Source organism: Miscanthus floridulus, chromosome 1 (genome assembly GCF_019320115.1).
Source record: "Miscanthus floridulus cultivar M001 chromosome 1, ASM1932011v1, whole genome shotgun sequence".
Taxonomy (NCBI): Eukaryota; Viridiplantae; Streptophyta; class Magnoliopsida; order Poales; family Poaceae; genus Miscanthus; species Miscanthus floridulus.
The window spans coordinates 186,176,853-186,196,347 of NC_089580.1; the positions used below are offsets into that span (position 1 = coordinate 186,176,853).

The 19,495-nt window shown below is 51.6% G+C and overlaps 1 protein-coding gene across 1 annotated transcript; it reads right to left on the reverse strand.

Annotated features, from left to right (window-relative positions):
- Window positions 1-11,223: 11,223 nt before the first annotated feature.
- LOC136505371 (NDR1/HIN1-like protein 13) lies at window positions 11,224-12,388 on the reverse strand. The gene has a single exon (XM_066500514.1). The coding sequence runs from the start codon at window positions 12,303-12,305 to the stop codon at window positions 11,469-11,471; it is 837 nt and encodes a 278-aa protein (XP_066356611.1). The 5' UTR covers window positions 12,306-12,388; the 3' UTR covers window positions 11,224-11,468.
- Between the last annotated feature and the right edge of the window lie 7,107 nt (window positions 12,389-19,495).

Genomic DNA, 19,495 nt, shown 5'->3' on the forward strand with positions numbered 1-19,495 from the left:
ACCAGCTAGAAGAAGCCCACGATGTCGCCCTCCTCCGTTCAGCTAAGTACCAGCAGGCTTTACGATGGTACCACAACTGACGGGTGCAAGGGCGAGCCTTCAACGTCGGAGACCTCGTCCTCCATCTTGTGCAGAGCAACAAGGACTGCCATAAACTCTCCTCGCCCTGGGAAGGGCCCTACATTGTCACGGAAGTACTTCGCCCAGGCGCCTACCGGTTGAAAACCATCAATGGTGAGGTCTTCACCAACGCCTGGAACATCGAGCAGCTATGTCATTTCTATCCTTAAAATAAGCTTACACTCTTCCTTATCAGATTTTGTCATAACAAAACCCCGATCCTTAGTGACTTCCAACCCCTGCAAATCGTGAGGGGTCAGACCTCTCTCAGGGGCTGGCATGTGATCGTAACATATAACATATGTAATACAAGTATTACGCTTGCAAAAAACCTCCTGTGTTATATTTACAAACATTCTCTAAGTTTTCCATTTGCCTCATAAACGAGTCCCAAGGGCTAAGATTTTGGGAACCAATTCTGAATACAACTGGTAGGACTGCGAGACACCCACGCCCTAGTGGCTGCAACTTCTTTGCTCACCAGTTCAATCAGAATTAGTTCACCCATGTTCCTAGCTTCTTATGACTTAAACCATGAGAAGGGTCAGAAAGCACTAAAATCATTTCTACAGAAAGGAGAAAGATAAAAAATTGCTTGCCATAAGCAAAGGATGTAATTTTGTTCATTTTTTGCACAAATACGTCACTTACAAAGTGATTTCATTACAAAAAGGAACAATATACTTATAAATTCAGAGGACTGTTTACTTGGGGGCTTCCCCACAAAGTTATTCAATTACAGTCTCTGCTTAGCTCTACTACAAGTACTACTGCGATCGCCGTGCCACGCTCTCCATCGGCGATGCCCGGGACAAGTACACAGGCCAGCTTGTCTACTACGGTTGCCGTGCCACGCTCTCCATCGGCGACGCCCAGGACATGTACATGGGCCAGCTCGTCTTCTACGGTCGCCATGCCACGCTCTCTATCGGCGATGCCCGGGGCATGTACACAGGCCAGCTCGTCTACTGCGGTCGCCGTGCCACGCTCTCCATCAGCGACATCCCAATATCCCACCGCTTCGCTGGATCCTCGAAGGCGCCACCATCTATGACGCCTCCGCCGGAGCGTCTAGGGACTACGCCATCGTCGTCAGCCACAACCCCGATAGCGACGCCTCCGCCGGAGCGTCCGAGGACTACGCCATCGTCGTTAGCCGTAACCCCGACAGCGACGCCTCCGCCGGAGCGTCCAGGGACTACGCCATCATCGTCAGCCGCAACCTCGACAGTGACGCCACCGCCAGGGCGTCCGAGGACTACGCCATCATCCCTAGCCATAACCCTGACAATGGCGTATGGGTAGGAAACGCCTCCCGCCAAAGGAGGACCACAGCGAACGACAGCGCAGTCGACGACGTACGACGCCCATCGGCGCCTCTTCTCCTTTGGCAGCAATGACTCCTCAGCAAGGGTGGCACGCACCATCTCATCTACATGGGATAACCTCTGGCTCGACATCACGCTCTAGATTCACGAGTGAATCTATAAGTTTTCTCTCTCTTTGGCATTACTCTTCCTCACTCAGGAACCGTCGCGACACACGAACGCATTCGGCGGAAAGGAAGAAGAAGGAGAGATAGCAGCTCGGAGGCAGAAGAGGAGGTGGGATGAGAACTCCTCTCCTCCTCCCTATTTAAAGAGGAGGCGCTGTAGCTAAGGAAAGGTGAAAGGTTAGACGAAAAACCCTCTCTATTCCCCTCTTTAAATACAGAATCAATACTGATTGATAGCTGAGGGGACATGCCAGAACTGATGGGACATGCCCCAGTCGATGAGGCGTCACCCCTTGGTCAAACTAAACACTGCCTGTGTATGGTCCGCCACTGACCCGCTCTGGATGCGGCAATTAAGGCGCCCACGTAGGCAAACAACCCTTCGCCTCCTCATGCAGGACCACGGGACGATTCGACGACAGGACCTTTTGGATCTCCTAGGCCGGCCATCCGGCCCAAAAGAGACGACGAACGAACGCCCAAAGAAAGATAAGCATCTCTGCCTTCTTGGGCTTCCGACCCCATCAAACGGTAGGAATACGAACATCAATCGGGGGTTGCCGAGGATGCCTACCAATCTAGACTTCCTCCTCACTCGACCCCCTCCGTACACTTGAAACTAAGGATGCGAAATACGGGCATAAAACTTTGAGTAAAAACTGGACGAACTAGCAGACCCTACGCCTCGGTAGCTATGGTGTTTCTGTTCGCCGGAAAAATCATGCTCAACGCCCCTCGCATCTCCAGCTTCAATGTCTGCCTTCTCAAAAAAGGGTTTGGAGGGGTCCACCTATAGAGTCTCTCCCAAAGGAGAAGCTGTCAGGTTGCCCAAGTTAATTAAACGGCTCGGATCGCCACTGAGATACGAAAAACAAAGAATAGCAATTCTTATGTAGGTTACTCCAACCTCATCATGAACATCAAGGTCCCAACCCCGCACGGACACATTTGGTAGGAGCTTTTCATCACTCATACCGCCAAGGTAACGTTACTGACCTCGCCTTCATTTTGATTATATTATACGTAGGCAAAATATCCCAACACTGCATGTCGTATCACGAAACGGTCGTCGCCTCATTCGATATAGGCGATCACAGGCCAAGGTTCGAAGGTCGGCCCATGAAGGGCTCAAGGCTGCCTCATGCCAAACAGAGCTAGGGAGAGATAACCGAGACAAGCCCCAGTGGCCCTACCTGACCCTGCTCAGAAGTGGACAGGGACGTCTCGACCTTTTCTCATTCGATTCTAACCCCGAGCCAAACTCACAGAATCTCCATCGAGGAGAGGCCATCAGGCCGCCTGAGCCTACCGAACGGCTCGGGCATCTGCCGGGAGGCGAATTAAGAAGTTGTGGAGTGCCACTAGAGGGCTCTGCCAACTCCATCAGCCAATGATGGACCTAGATTCCACACGAACGTACCCATTAGTGAGCTCGTTGAGCGCGATACTCGAGCCATCGAGGCAAGTGTCGTTCACTCAGCCCCTCCAATTACAAAAACCGAGGATGGGGTAATATGCAAATAACGGCCGGCCCCTATCAGACCCTGACAAGGCCCGGGGGCTCAAGCCAATCAGTACAGGGACACAGGTTCGAAGGCCCCACCTTGCCGAGCCCATAGAGTCCCTAGTTGGGGATTTCTGTTGGAAGACAGGGCGGGGAATATTGCAATGTCATCCAAGGACTTCATTGACCTTGTCACCAAAACAACAGTTCCGATCTCTAGTAACCCCCGACCCCAGCAAATGCAGGGGGTCGGACCTTACTCGGGGGCTGGTTAAGGTACGGCTACCTCCTTTATTTCTTTCAAAACAATCTCCTCGCATCAAGACCAACGGCAAGATTCGGGAGAACAGATTGGTAAGATCACAAAAAATCAAACAAAACAAAATTACGATGCAAAATCATGAAACCGCGCCAGACTCGAAAAGTACCGACACTTGTCCACATATTACATATAAATTGTTCTCAAAATTTTTTGACTAACTACTCCCACGGAGGGAGAACCATCTCTTCCAGACTATCCGCCAGGTTTTTCGCAAGGGGAGCAACCATCTTCTCCATTTCCTCTAGCTCTTCATCCTCATAGGTGGACGGGGAAGCCTTCACTCATCACCTTTAGGTTGATTTCCTTCTCGTAATGAGCATGGGCGATGGTGAAGACCTGGGTGATCCCAGTGTGAAAGGCACTCTCCTCAAGCTGGCCCACCCGAGCCGTGATACCTGCGGCACGAGCCGTGAGCGGGCTGGTCTCCACCGGCTCTGTCACATTTAGGGCATTAAGGACCACCCCGACCGCAGCTTGCAGAAGATCATGCTCATCGCTCTCAACCTGAAGGGCCCTTCGTACATGGGCAGCCTCTTTTTCTAGCTTCATGGAGACATTTTCGACGCTCAACCTTCGGCTCACCGCGTCACTGAGCTCCGCCCGGAGAGAGCGGACCACCTCGATGTCCTCGTCCACCTTCTGCTGGAGGGTCGTGGCCCTACTCTCGGCCTTCCGCCGAAGGTCCCGCTCCATCTCCAGCTCCTTCAGGACCTCGCCAGCCTTCTCATTAGCCACGGCATTCCTCTGCAGCAACTCGTCTCGCTCCTTTTGGAGCTTGGCGATCTCCTCCCCATCCAGCTTGGACCTCGCCGACAAATCCTCAAACATCCTGTGGGCCTCCTCCGTGTCTTGATGCGCCTGGGCCTCTCGCTCCTGGGCGGTAGCAAGCTGTGCGGCCATGTCTGCTCATAGCCGGGCCTCCTCAAAGAGGCGATCCCACTCCGCCTTCTGCTCGTGGAGGAAGCGGGATTTATTCTGGCTACGAGCAATAAGAACCTGAAGAGGAAGAAGACTGGAATCAGAAATGCGAAAACACAAAAACATGCGGAGAAAGAAGAAAATTAGGCAAGTACCTGGGTAGTAGGAATGACAATTTCACGCAGGGCTCCTCTGGCCTGGTCTAGGGCCTCCAGCATGGTCAAAATTCCGATGTCAAGACCCTCCCGCTCCATACTCTCAGAATGATCATCGAGCGAGAACAGAGCTGACGTCGGGTCCTGGGCGGCCATCCACTAAAGCGACGGCTCCCCCCACGCGGGGGAGCGGCTTCCTCCCGACAAAGGGGCCGGGGGCGTCTCCCTCCTGACCCTATGTGGCACCACCACCGCACTCGAGGACCCTCTGGCTGGACCCTCCTCTGTCTAGGTCGCTTCGAGCGCCACGGGCGGATCCACCTGGGCCCCTGGTGGCACGGATTGCACTACGCCCTCGAGCGCCACCACGACCACGCTCGGCTGATCCTGGCTTGGCGCGGTCATGACCACCTCCACCGGTGGTATGCGGCCCTCTGTCGGCTCTACCACATCTGCCATGGAAGAAGCCACCTGCTCAGTAACCTCTGCGGGCGTGGGAGCCACCACAGACGCCGTCGGGTCGACCAACGTGACCCCGACGTCGGCATCACTCCTGCCTAAAACAGAGGTGATGCCAGGTGACACCATCTGTCCCACTTGAATGGCGAGACTCTTCTTCGGCGCTAGCCCCAAAGGGTGACCCGTCCGCAAGAACCTGCACAAAGGTATTAATCATTAGACCAAAATAGAAATGGAAAAAGGATGAAAATAGGGGAATCAACAGCTCACATTGACGTCCTCGGCCGGCGGAAGCATTTTGGGGATGGATCCCTAGATCCCTGCCCTGACTCATCTAGGCAGGACCGTTTTGAGCCTACCCCTTGCTCCGGGGCAGGGAGGCTTACCTCGTGGGGCGCGGCTCTAGACCCGCTTCCCTCCATCGTCTCATAGGGTGCGGCACCAAAGCCGCTCCCCTCCATCGTCTCATCGGGCGCGGCACTAGAGCTGCTCCCCTCCATCATCTCACGAGGCGCGGCACTAGAGCCACTCCCCTCCCCCATCGCTTCGGGGCCGGTAGCGGCAGGCCCACTTTTCTCCACCCATCGGTCCTCGATTGGCACGTCGTGCGAAGCGGCGGACTCGCCGACCTCCACCGACCTCATCGATTCACTTCCCTCCGCGTGGAAAGGGAAGGGTCCCTGCATAGATGGGTGGCCACTTGTCAGCGTGTCCTCACCCCCTAGGACATCCCAATCCACACCGACAGCTACCTCGTCGTCATCATCATCGTCGTCGTCTTCATCCTCACTGCTCACATCCTCTCCCCGATCCCATGCCTCCTACTTCAGTCGCTTTGCCTTCTTCATCTGCTCTCTTGCTTTCTTGTCCTACTCGGCCGTGAGTCAATTCACCGCTGCCACGGCCTTGTCCTTGGGCAATGGAACCAGACTGTCCTTGAAGACTAGCCCCCTTGGCTGGTTCCAACACCACGAAGGCGAGTATCAAAAAATAGAGATTCAGAAAAAAGAAAAGAGCACGAGAGAAGAAGGCTTACGAATTCAAAGAACCCAGGCTCCAGCCACATTGGGGGATGTCCGGGCACCGGATACACGATGTCGAGGACCCTGTCGGTGGAATCCTTCGTCGGCTCCGTCGCCTCCTTGATGCGCTGCGCCACTTCCGAGTAAAGGAGCACCTCGTCAACGAGCACCATCTCTTCGAACAACATCCTAGGCATCATCCGATGTAGGGGAAGCACGTGCACCATCAGTGGCATCACCCTCCTCGCATGGTAGGTGCCGATAATCCTTGTCCCCTTTACACCTCGATCCTTCAGGGCTTGGAGGGTGGAAAGAAGGTCGGAGATGTGTTTCTTGTCTTTGGACTGGATGCCCTAGCTCCACGACTCTGGAGCATCCACAATAAGGCATCCAGTGTACCTCGGTAGGGTGGCACTCACATCATCCCTAACATAAAACCACTGTGAATGCCATCCCTTGTTGGATGTCGCCAGTCGCATGTATGGGTAACCCCTCGACCGGGTATGGCGTAGATGAATGCTGGCACATCCCATCAGCGCGTTCATATCTTTTCCCCCAATCTTCCTCTTCGATAAACTAATGTTAAAGAAATACCACCACAGATCAAAATGGGGATCGATCCCTAGGAAACCCTCGCACAGGGCAACAAACGCTGCCATGTGTTGAATCCCATTGGGAGTTAGATGCTGTAGCTCCACCTCGTAATAATCCAGCAGCCCCCGAAGGAATCTATGCACGGGTACCATGAATCCCCGCTCATGAAAGATGGCGAAAGAGACAACATACCCTTCAGGTGGCACCAGCTCACCCTCGTCGCTAGGTAGCAGCCACTCCTAGACGGTGGATAGTGGGCGGAGAAGGCCACGGCGGACGAGGCCCTCCAAACAACGTGAGGTGATGCTAGATCTACCCCACAACTCCATTAAAGCAATAGGGAAGGAGGGCAGGCGCGAGCTTGATGACGGCTACAACATGAGCGCAAGCCGGTCGATGGTGGCAGTACGGGCGCAGGAGGCTGGGGTGATTGGCGGCAGATGTTTCAGAACACAAAGGCAGGGGAGCGAAATATGGAACCTTGGGGGCGAACCCCATGGTTTTATAGGGGGCGACGAACGCGAGAAGGGCAATCGTCCGCCTCAATCTCCGGGCCTGCCACGCGCACCACCGCGTCATGTCGCGGGACATGAGCCCGCAGTCCCTATCCTCTCACCCCAAAAATCACGGTGGATGGTTCACCTTCCCCAGGCGAATCCGGACTCTCTACCCACCTGGGAAACGCAAGCCATGAAGGCCCCTTTTTTTCTCTTTGGCCCACCTAGGGCCCAGAAGCTCGGCGGCCGACCCAATTGAGGAAGGATCCGCGAACGATCCAAAATCAAGGGCACAAGCACCAATTAGGTCAGCTCTGAATGAGTTCCCCACGAATGGGAAGCCACGACCCTCTCGGAAAAAACATCCAGTTGACAAAAAACTAAGTCCTTCAGCCTTACCCGCGAAGGGACCGATATAACCCCCCGGACGACTCTACTCGAATCACCCGGGGGCTCGGGGGCTACACCCATCGGGTGCGCTCGCGCGCACCCTCTAGCAAAGTAACTTCGACGAAGTCAAAAAAAACACCCTCCAAGTGGTTCTACTCGAATCACCTAGAGGCTCGGGGGCTACTATCGGGGACCTAATACCAGGATACCCCAGAAGGTGAAACCAATAACCATCGAACGTTAAAAACTTCAGGATGCATAAGAGCACCGTTTCATCCCTTGTTCGAATAACAGGGGTTTGGTTCGGCCTCGCCCGATGCCTTCTAAGATAGCTCTGCCTCTCCCGAGGGCTCAGGGTTAGTCTCCGTCTCGCCCGACGCCTTTGGGGCAGGCTCGATCTCGCTCGAGGGTTGAGGGCTAGTCTCCGCCTCGCCCGACGCCTTTTGAGATAGCTCTGCCTCGCCCGAGGGCTCAGGGTTAGTCTCCGTCTCGCCCGACGCCTTTGGGGTGGGCTCGGTCTCGCCCGAGGGCCAAGGGCTAGGCTCCGTCTCGCCCAACACCTTTGGGGCGGGCTCGGTCTCGCCTAAGGGCCGAGGGATAGACTCTGACTCGCCCAACCCTGAAGGGCAGGGTCGGTCTCGCCCAAGAGATAGGGATTGGTCTCCATTTCGCCCGGCGGCAAGGAACAAGCCTCACCCTGCTCCATATCTAAGGACTGGATTCACCTTACCTGACAGCTTCTCCCCGTTCCCTCAAGATGATAGGGACAGGGCAAGACAAGACGTTCGGGTCAAACATGGCTCCAAGAACCATACCCTACGCCCTGGCAGGAAAAGTACTGCCAGGGGATAACGGAACAGGTGTTTTAGACCCTTCCGGGCACCACAGAACCCGAAAGGTTGTGCAGGTGCGTGCTCCTCGCCCTGTAGGGTTGTAGGCGCCGCCTTCAGCCCTGGGACACGGAACCCGACGAAGATATACGACAACCGCTACGCTCCAAAAAAGGACTTAATATCTTCACGCACGACGGACATTCCGTCACCATGCTATGGACCCGAGGGAGCGGCACCCGCTTCCCGACCCCTCGGGTCTGCCAAGTCAGAAGGCCTTGACCACGGCGTCGCTCTGGACCCCGACCCCTCGTCCCTCCGACGAAGACTCACAGGAATCAGAAGGCATGCGGAGCAAGGCTGGGAGAGGCCAATAAGTCATAACCACTATACTACAGCCCACACCCTGCGCAGGGCAGCATTCTAATGAAGGACGAAGACAGATAGACGTGAGCCACAAGACTAAGTAGAGTATACATCATAAACCCTTGCCCTTGTAAAAGCCACCCCCTTTCTCTATAAAAGGGGATGCGCTTCCTCCATCAGGGGGACCTTTGAACCGAACAGGAACACACACATACACACAATCAAGTTGCTACGAAGCGCTTGACCTCCTTTCAACCCTTCCATCAGAGACTTGGGACCAGTCCCTCTCTCGATCGTTTGTACCCCTTACTACAGACCGTTCCCGGTGCTAATAACACGAGCAGCAACAAACTGGACGTATGGACATTCGGCCCGAACCAGTATAAATCTTGTGTCCTTTAGCACACCATCCGAGCCTAACGCGCATTACTATAAATTTACTTGTCGGTGCTCGTACGAAACACCGACAAAGTGTTTTATTTGTCTTCAGGCGGATGTTGCAGTGTGGCTTATGGATGTTTCAAAAATAAATTGGACGTTGCGCATCGGTTGCACGTGGAAAGCAAAAGGGGCGCGATCGGTACATTCCTCGAGTGCAGTCTGGCGGCGTGGGCGACGTCCGGGCAGCGTGGGCCCCGTATGGGCGCGTGAAACACAGGGCGCTAGCGCGGGGCGTGGAGTGCAAGCGCATGCATGAAAAAAGATTGCAACGCCGCTTCTATCCGAACGTCCGAGAGCTAGCACTGCTGTAACTTAAATGCTCTTAGAATGGAAACGTGAATACTCTCGTAACCATTGGCGGATCCAGGGGGGCTGCAGCCCCCCCCCGTGAGCCTTAATTCCTCGTTAAATTACTGTAGCATCAAGCATAAATCATCATTAAATCTTCATTATCAATTAACATGTCCATTACTCAGCTCCCTCCTTGATCCCATCCTGAATCCGCCACTGCTCGTAACGACATTTCAAAACGAGAATTGTGACCATGTCTTGTTGAGGTCTGCACCCTACACCGAATGGATCTGGGTGGTGTGGTAGGACGCACCCTGCCCCATTAGTACACAGGTCCCGGTATCATAATCCCTGATCCGTTTCGACACTGGCGTCAACTTGGCGTTGCTTGCTGATCTGCTGAACGTTGCACCAACACAAGTTCATAGCTGCATGCTACTATGTGTAAATAGGAAAATAATCACGGAAACATTGCAACTTTTAGCTTGCCTTTTATTCAAAATATTCAGTGACCTGTAAGGCTGTAATCACGAATCAGTATCCAGCTGGTTAGCTATGCTTCGTCCGGCTGACATGCAGCCGTACGTTTCAGGCTCAGGGAGAACTAGGCCCATGGGCTGAATCTAAAGAGGGTCGATTGCACATGGTCCGCCTGGAATAAGAATGCTTTCGTGCAAGTCTCTACGCAGCCACCATCGTGCGTTTTCTGGCCGAGAGAGAAGCCAGGGGCCGGTCAAGAGTTTCTACGGACCTTGAACGAAACAAAAATTTTAGGCCTTTTTATATAAACATAAAAATACTATTAGTACTGCTCATTGCTAGTATATACACACATATACGAAATATTACCGATAATCATTTAACCGAGTGCAAAAGCAATATTCATATAAAATAATTTGTATACATATTAAATTACCCTAAAATTTTCTTCTAAGATTCCTCTCTGGTGACATTATGGATCTTAAATAGTTCTTCAGTTATTTTAATTTTGAGAAGCTTCTCTTAGCTGATGTCATAGTCACTGACATAGTAAACAAGATGTGATAAGCAATCGAAGTACTAGGATAACAATAAACCTTAAGAAATTTATCAGTACGCTAGACAAAAAAAATCACAAAGATCAAACAATTATACACTACCTTAAGGAGTCAAGTGCCTAGCAGAGATTACTTGATTAAACAATTGTTACTTTCTTGAATATTTGAATACTCTAGCGTCGGCCATTAATTACTTGATTAGGGATCATAGGATTAGGACAGAGATTCGTAGGTACCTGGTTGGCTGGTTGCTGCCGCCTGCCTGCTGGAAGCCTGGCTGCCTGGATCATCATGCGTGCAGACTAAAATCTGCAGACGTGCCCGGCCGCCGGCCGGCGACTCGCTGCGTGGCAGCGGCGGCGTCTGGCGTGACTCGTGAGGAAGCCGAGAAGTCGGAGGAGACGAGTCGCGTGGCCACAGGGACACGGATACGGACGTCGATTCATCTAGCGTATCTGTGTTGGGCTAAAATGCTCCCAGGGCCGGGCCCAGAAGCTGCTGTGTTCTTGCCGTCGCCAGCCATCGGGCAACACGCGCGAGTCGCGACCGGCCATGGATGGGCCGGGAGTCCGGGACGATGGCGTCCCGATGTCCGGTGAGCGCCCTGGACCGGGTCGCCACTCATATTCATCTGTGCAACGTGAACAGTGCTCCCGTTGCTCCCGTCGGACGTCAAACACTCTGACGACCGACGCAGCAGCCGTGGTTGCTGGTTGTCAATCAACGTTCGTGATGAAGATGTCATAGCCAGCAGTGAGCAGACCAGCATTGCGCCGGCAAAACATATAGTACATGTTGCTGTGATCCGGCGGCCTTCGACGCCATGGTTCAGTTCGTGACAATTTACATCAAAGTCTCAAGAATTTCACAACATTTTACATAAAGGCGCGCGAGCACGATCTTCCGTCCCCCATTCGCTTCAATTCCACGCCGCCATACATGACCGCGCGCGGCGTCAATTTCCATCTCCCACGATCCAGAGTTCCAGACCACAGGCGCCCCTCGATGGGGGCGCGCGCGCGCGTCGTCAGTTCCGGAAGGTGCTCTTGCAATTCTGCGACGCAATGTGCACGTCCTTGCCCAGCCCGGCGGCGGTGATCCCGCAGTCCACGGCCAGCCTCCTCTGCCCGAACCCGAGCGCGCCGACGTGCACCTGCACGGTGACCTCCACGGTCAGCTGGAGCGCGAGGTGGTCCTTGGACCCGCTGAACCCCTTCTCCACCGTCTTGGGCAAGCGGCCGTTGTGCTTCACCCCCTGCAGAAGCACGCTGAAGTCGGTGGCGTCCTCGCCGCCGTCCGCGGGCTGCCCGACGTCGCCCTTGGCGAGGGTCGTCCCGTGGTGCGTCAGCCTCGCCTTGCCGCTCCTGTACCACAGCGCCGTCATCTTGTTGGGGTTCACCGCCGTGAGGAAGACGTCGTAGTCCACGCGCTGCTGCCGCGTCGAGTTGATCACCGTGATCCTGTCGACGGAGAAGCCCGGGACGCCCGGCCGCAGCACGACGAGGGAGATGAGGACGGCGGCGCTCACCAGCGCGGCGGCCGCCAGCAGCGCCCCGAGCGTGCGCAGGACGCACGGAGAGCACGCAGCCGACCCCTCGCTGCTAGTCCCGCTCTTCTTGTTGCCCCCGCCGCCGCGCTCGTTCCGGTAGCGCTCGGCGAGATAGGCGTTCTCGGGGGGCGGGACGCGGTATATCTGGTCCTTCTGCACCTGCACCACGTACGTGTCGTGCGTGGGCGTCGCCGCCGCCGACGCCGCCGTCGCGGCGACGGGCTCGAGCGGCGAGCCGAACGCGGTGGAGACCGCGGAGGAGGAGGCCGGTTCGGGCGACGCCGGCAACGCGGGCGGGAGGGCCCTCTCCGCCATGTGTGGAGGATGGACGGGTGGTGGCGGAGGCGGGGATGGGCGAGGAGGGAACTGGCGGAGGGCGGAGGGCGTCGCATCAGGGGTGCCGGGGCCCGCGCGGGCGATTTGGAGGGAAAGCAGCGGGAGCGGCCGTGCGCGCGGACACGGTTTTAACGACACGCCTATTATTGGGTGGCCACGACACGGTCAAAGGCCTACGCCACCAACCCCCGAGGGCGGTTCATCGGTTTCGCCTGCCGCCGCCGCGGTTGCATGCGACGGCGCTCCCGCCGGACGCGGGGATGGCCTACCTTGGCTGCGGATCCTTTGCGCTCGATTCGAGCATCATGGACTACAGTCGCCGAGTTTACTTGCCTTGCCTCGCAAAGTTTCACGTATAGCACATGATGATGTAGTGACACACTAATGGAATTAGGCAGGAAGGGCGCAACCGAGTCGTTGGGCTCCGGCTTCTTCTAAAGAGCTTTGGCTTCGGCTCCACATGTGAAACAGCTTCTCTTGTATAGCTAAAGTTATTTTAAATATATTAAAAAAAAACTCCGATGATAATTTTATAATAACTAGATATATGGTTTATCAGCTATGATATAGTGTTTTTCTCTCACAACAAATCAGCTTTAGTCAGTTTATCAGCCATAGAAATGTGGTAGAACCGTCCGAAATAACACACATTCGAAGACGCTCGTCTTCCACCAGACACTAAGCACCCCGAGAGCAAGCTACATCGGACGAATTCCGTCGAGCACACCCCAAGGGAGAACTCGAATGATCCATATTTTTCCTCCAGAATCCAATAATGAGAACGAGTTTACAATATTTAGTTTATTTCATATAACCAGAGTTCTTAGAAAATACATTATTACAGTATCAAGTTTAGAGTGCGAAAATTAAACAGCGGAATTAAATAAACATCTATTGATAATATACAAGGATTCGTCTGTACCCACCAGAAGAATCCTTCACACAACGGTTACTCCTTAAGCTGCACCTGTAACAGAGATAAATAAACACTGAGTACACAATGTACTCGCAAGACTTATCCGACCAGTGGGGATAATTTTCCGACTCCAAAGGATATGATAAGCTTTATAGTTTGCTGGGTTTCCTTTTTGCGGAAAGCAATACTAATAGTGAATCTTTATGTATGTTTATTATTAGCAGTCATGATTAGTTCATTATCTAACCATTCTATGTAAGCACATATTCTACTTTCAAGTAAGAGTTGAGCAAACAGTTCTATTTCATCATCTTTCATCTTTCAGTTCTTACTACGGTGCTAGACTGTAGACAAGCCGTACCGGATTGCTCGGCGATTCGCGAATCAATGTGCCCAGCTGGGTACCGCGAAACACACACCCCGCTTATACCCTAGGTACAAGCAAGAACAACCCACCACTCTCATATCAAGGGATTCCGGTCCCCGTCCAAACTTGGACTATAGGCCCCCACACATGAGTCCCGAACTCAGTGTGGTGCTTAGACCTCCATCATCCCCGTATCCAATCAGTCGGTCCAGAAAAGAGCCAGAACCCACGACAAGAGAACAGTAAGCCTTTTCTGCTCCTATAAACAAGTATGTGGTCGAGATAATAAGTCTGTGATTTACCTAGAACCCAATACAATGGTCGGTCCTTAACTAACACAGACAGAGAAAACAGTGTAACCAAGCCATGCCCCGTTGACCGCATAACACAACCTTTTACACCGACCATTACCCAAACCATATCCCAGCTCGGTCTTCATGTTTCTTTCACCATTTTATCATGAGTGATAATAATACTCACCTATTGTGAGTAATGATAGGTTACTCACGCTACTAAAATTCTAAGCATAGCAGCTACTCGACCTATGCTAGTAGGACTCATTGGTAGGTATATCTATGCATGTGGTTTTCATAAAATACCTGTAACGTAAATGCATATCACATATATATATCCAGTGATCATTCAAAATAAGGGTTATGCACAGAGGCTTGCCTTGGGCAGGCGGGGTGCCAGCAAAGTCAGCAACTGATGACTCTGGGGCACCCTCCTAGACGAGGATCTCCTCGTACTCCTCGATTATCTCCTCGTACTCCTACTCACCCACAGTCATGGACTCTACCAACTCGTTATCTACATACATAAAATGATGATGCAACACTTAGTAACATGACAACAATAACTCTTAAAATAAAAATACATCTACCAAGTTAACTCTAATGACTACGATACTAAACTACCTATTATTCCTACTAACAGGTATGGCATATTTCACGTATTATCTTAGCAACTAAAGGTATCCTTATTCTTATTACCGATTTAATATATATACTACAACAAATAGTACTTAGTCACCATATTTCTCAACCTATTCTAAGGCTACAAAAATTATAGTGGGCACATAATAATCTAATGAACCTACTGTAAAAATTTCATGGCTAAAGCTATTACCAATTTGGCATAAAAATTCCTATAACTATTAATCTAAATTACATTAACACCTCCAAATGATTTAATAGACCTTAGCATCAACATAGACATATATAAACTAATCATACCATCAGATAGACAACATTTTTAGGAGCTCAACAGAATTTATTTTATAATTTTTGGATACTTATATGAATTGATATTAATTTCCAAAGTCCAACTTAGAATGTAAAATATAAAGTTATCTCTATCTTCTATAAAAATGAAAAGCGAATTCAACCTGCGTGGCCCACTAGCGAGCGACGTAGCCCACGCGCACAATGCGCACGCACGCGCGACCCACTAGCGTGGCCCATGCGCGGGACGCGGCCCATCCGTGTGGAAATAGCCCACGACGGGGAGGCCCGCGCGTGCCGGCATCTTCGCAAAAACACCCTTGATCTACCGATGATTCACCCCGAGGTCCACAACACTATTCCTATAGACTGCTCTTTTACAAATAAGCCCCTCCCCACTCGCTTCTTTAGCACGGGTCGGTCCTCCGGCCACCCCCGCGCACACCGGCGCGGCGGCGATGGCACTGGACCGCCACGCCGGCCATCCAGGTCCCTCCTCGACCCCTCTAAGGGGCCAATGCTCACCTAGATGTAGACGCGAATCGATGGGCGGTGAAGAGATGAGCGGGGACACGATCAGGAACTCCCTCCACGACGACGGACACCCTACGGCGACGGCAGCCGTGTTCTAGTGAGCCTAGGCACAACTGAGGTGATAGAACCAATGGGTGGGCATCAGCAACTCACCCTATAGCTACCTATGGTGGTGGTTTGACTGGGGATGGATCGGGTGTGTTCGGACACGCGCACATGGTAAGTCTAGCGGCGGACTATGGTGGCGCGACCACGTCAGCGGCACTGGGAAAGCAGTGGCGGTGCTAGTGGGGTGCGTAGGGTGAAGTGGAGGTGAAGGCGAAACTCATGGTGAAGGTGGATTGACGAGAGGTGGTGCGGCGGGTGGTTGCCCTCGGCCACGGCCGGTTCCGGTCTTAATGGCACGGCGAAGGGGAAAATGGCCAATTGGAGCTCAACTGGGCTCAATTGAAGGCCGAAGAAGATTGGGCGGTAGCAGGACTCTAGTATTAGCACCTGGCGTGAGTAATTGCGCTGACAAAGACCAGGCGCTACGTTTGCTTTGGGGCGGCTCGGTCCCGCCTACCGTCCCTGGCGGCCGCAACAGTGTGCGCGAGAGATGCACAGAAGGGACAACATGATGTGTCGCGTAGGCATTTAACAGAAAAGAACAAGGCAAGGGGACGACAACTACATGTGCGGCACAGGGCGAAACCAGCAGTGGCTTGGCATGATGTGTCGCGCGTGGGAGCTCATGCCACATCGACCGGGCACGGTTGACCCCAAGCAAGGACATGGGCACGTGCGAAAGGGCAACAGCCTCGATCCCGCATTGACGCAGCGCCAGCAGGACAGAGAGAGATAGGTGCCATCATGGCACCCATGTGCGAGGCGGTGTGCGCGCAGCGTCACAACGGCGACAGCGGCTGGCGGAGCAGAGCTGAGCAACAGAGCGAATATGGGCGGCCCTAGGGGCACCAGCGGCAGCGCACATCGCGACAATAGGGAGGACCAAGCCCGGTCAGACACGTGCGCATGCGCGGCCGATGCCTCGACGATGGCACGGGAGCGCGGTGACCGCGCCTACATGAGAAGCCCGACCTAGAATGTGCCATGCACGCTTTTTCAAGCGTCCAATTCACTCAATCGGTTGACCCAACATCCAAACCAGCGGTGCTATACCTAAGAGGGCATATGAGGCTACTAAAACAAGCCATAATGCACACCACTCCTTAACCCAATCATTCTACAAAAATTACCAAACATAGCTTTGTCAACCTGTTTTCTGATTTAAGAAATCGACTAAGTCTTGTGCTGGTTTTGCGTCAAATTCGTTTTTCAAGCTATTAGGTATGTTAGCTAGTGATATCATTTTTCGACCGCAGGTATTTCATCGTCATCTATAAAGTTTGTACTTCAAACTTTATTCAAGTAGCGCATCCATGTTCTATATCGTTTTTGCTTAATAAAAATTGGTTTTAAACACTAAGTGATATAGCATGGCAATGGAATTTAACTTTCGTTTCACGCTTCCGTTGATCGTTTTGAGCCACGGAACTTGATCTACACTCTATATTACATGCATTAACACATAAATATGATGCTCATGACATATTTTAGCAAATAATTTACAGTGCAACACCAAGAGTGTTACAAGAAACTATCAGTCGAACAACTCCTTGGTATCACTAGATGATGACTTTATAGTCTTTTTAGGTGTAATAATAGAATAGATATATAGAAGAAAAGAGAAGAGATGTAGATTTTTATTAGGTTTGTGAGGAGCCAAAAAGTCAGCCCCAACTCCTCTGTTAAAAAAAGCTCCAACTATGGCGCCGCAAGAAGTCGGAGCCAGAGCCCTACCACACGGGGCCTTCGTAGAATATATAGACTACTTCTGATGGGTTTCAACAAAAAGGCTACTTTTATTTAAGGCTTATATATAGCTATTTTCATAAACAGTAGTTTTTATACCACTCAAATTTTCCCCTACGTTGGACATGCTCTTACCGATGTGCTACCGAGTTAGTTTCTCTCTCTTTTCCACATAGAATAAGGTATAATATCTGCTAATTGTTGCAGACGTCCTAAAGATTTATATTATTTACTAACAAATATGTTTGTGCGTTACAACGGTAAAAAAAATAAATGCTTGTATGTGAGAGTTGTGTTAAAAAAGGAAAAATCATTTATTTGTGTAAATATAATTTTACAGTTTGTTCGCTTAATTTATACGTTAGAAGTCCAGGCACAGTGGATCGAACTTGTTCCTGCTTTCAATTTATTTTGGTTTGGTTCATACTAGTGTCACAAAGTTCCTGATACGAAGGGTACACGAAACGGGTACGTGGATCGAAAATTTTAAGTTTCTAATTTGTGAGGGTATATCTCTTCGGGGCGATTGATTCAAAGAGTGGAACATGATCCCTAGATAATTTGGACGATATACGTGGAACGTAGCTACAAAACGAGAACATGATTCCGATATATTTATTTACATAAATATTTATTGATACTATAATTTTAGATTTCACGGATTCCTAAAAACAGATTTCATGTAGAATACTAACGCTAATTGTTTATAGATTTATAAGAAAATACGAATGCATTGTAGCGTTTGGGTTGCAGGTCCATTTGTATTGACTGTCTCATTATTAGGACATGGCTTATCGGACTCCAGGCCCATTTCTCTCCTCTCCCATCAACTCTACTCATTCATCTGACGCATAGAGCATAGAGCTGTCGTACAGGAGAAACCAGCGCGCCGCCGCGCCCGCCGCCGGCACCTAGCCTCAGCATTGCACCGCTCCACCGCCAACGTCAGGTTCCAGTGCCGCCCGCCGCCGCCCCCTACACCAACACCGCGCCGCGCAGCCGACCCAGCACCACGGCTTGCAGTAGAACTAATGCCGCGCTGCTGCCAAGCTTTAGAGGAACCTACGCCCAATGCCGCGCCGTGAATCTCTGCAGCGCCACTACGTCGCGTTTGTCGTCGGCATTTTGCATCCTCTCAATGATCTAGTGTGCTTCGGAACGTCATCCCAACTCGCGTCCCCATCATCAATATGTCGACGTGCCGAATCAGGAAAGCTGTCTATGGTGGATTCGATTTGGAAAATCTTTGGCGGCTGAACTTGATCCGTTTTCGTCTCAGGCCCTTGGAAAAAAAATCCATGAAAAGAAAAAGGACTTGTACATGAACATGGAAAAACGTAAACTGTAACCGAGCCGATGTCTTAGTTGGATGAAAGATTTTGTGCAAGAAATTTTACCTCTTTATTATTAGGGATAGATTAATTATTTTGGCTAGTGATGGAACACATGTAGTCAACTTTTCATACTTTCAGCAAGGTATACGCCGGTTGGACGCGTGGAAGAACTTGAGTGATTTGTCTCAAAGATGTACGATGTTTATAATATAGCCATGTTCGCTTGGCTGATAAGTCATGGCTGAAAGTACTGTTGGCTGATTTGTTATGAGAGAAAAATATTGTTCGTTGACTGAAAAAGTACGACTTATAAGCCAAGGGCGAATCTTTCTGGGTAAACAAGGAAAATCATATTCAAAGAACACTCACGGTTTAATTTTGATTTAGCGAGGGAGTCTAAAAAAATCAGTTTATTTATATTGTTTTATATATTTTTAAGTTGTGGGAAGAAACCGCATAGAACTTCTGGACTTCCTAAAAAGATTATGATATATAGACGTCTGGAGCAACTGCAGCAGGTCCTTCAAATAGGCCCTTAAAATCAAAAGATGAGGTTCACATAAAAAACACAGGAGCAAGGACCCTACTCAAACCCCCCAACAGTAAGAGATCCTCAAATTCTCATCTCGCGTCTTCATCAGTGCCACCCAATAGGAGGACACACTTTTAGTTTTGACCGTCTTTCCGCGCCTGTTCAGAACCATGCTTTGCCCAAGCGCTCGCTCCGTCTTGTTTCTTGATCGTCGTTGTTGCTAGATCAGTCGCGGCCACCACGCTCGGTCTAGTCTCCTGGGCTCCTGGCCCTGCGCCTTCTCCTGGGAGGAAGTGCGGGCACTGCACCCCCTCTCCATCTCTGACGCTCCGGCTACCTGGCACACGTCGCCCCTCCCGCTTGCCTGACGCTCCATGCAACTCCAGGCACGCCGCCACTAGGGGGCCTC

Coding starts and splice junctions, on each gene's coding strand:
- LOC136505371 (XM_066500514.1), bottom strand. CDS start 12,305: ATGGCGGAGAGGGCCCTCCCGCCCGCGTTGCCGGCGTCGCCCGAACCG.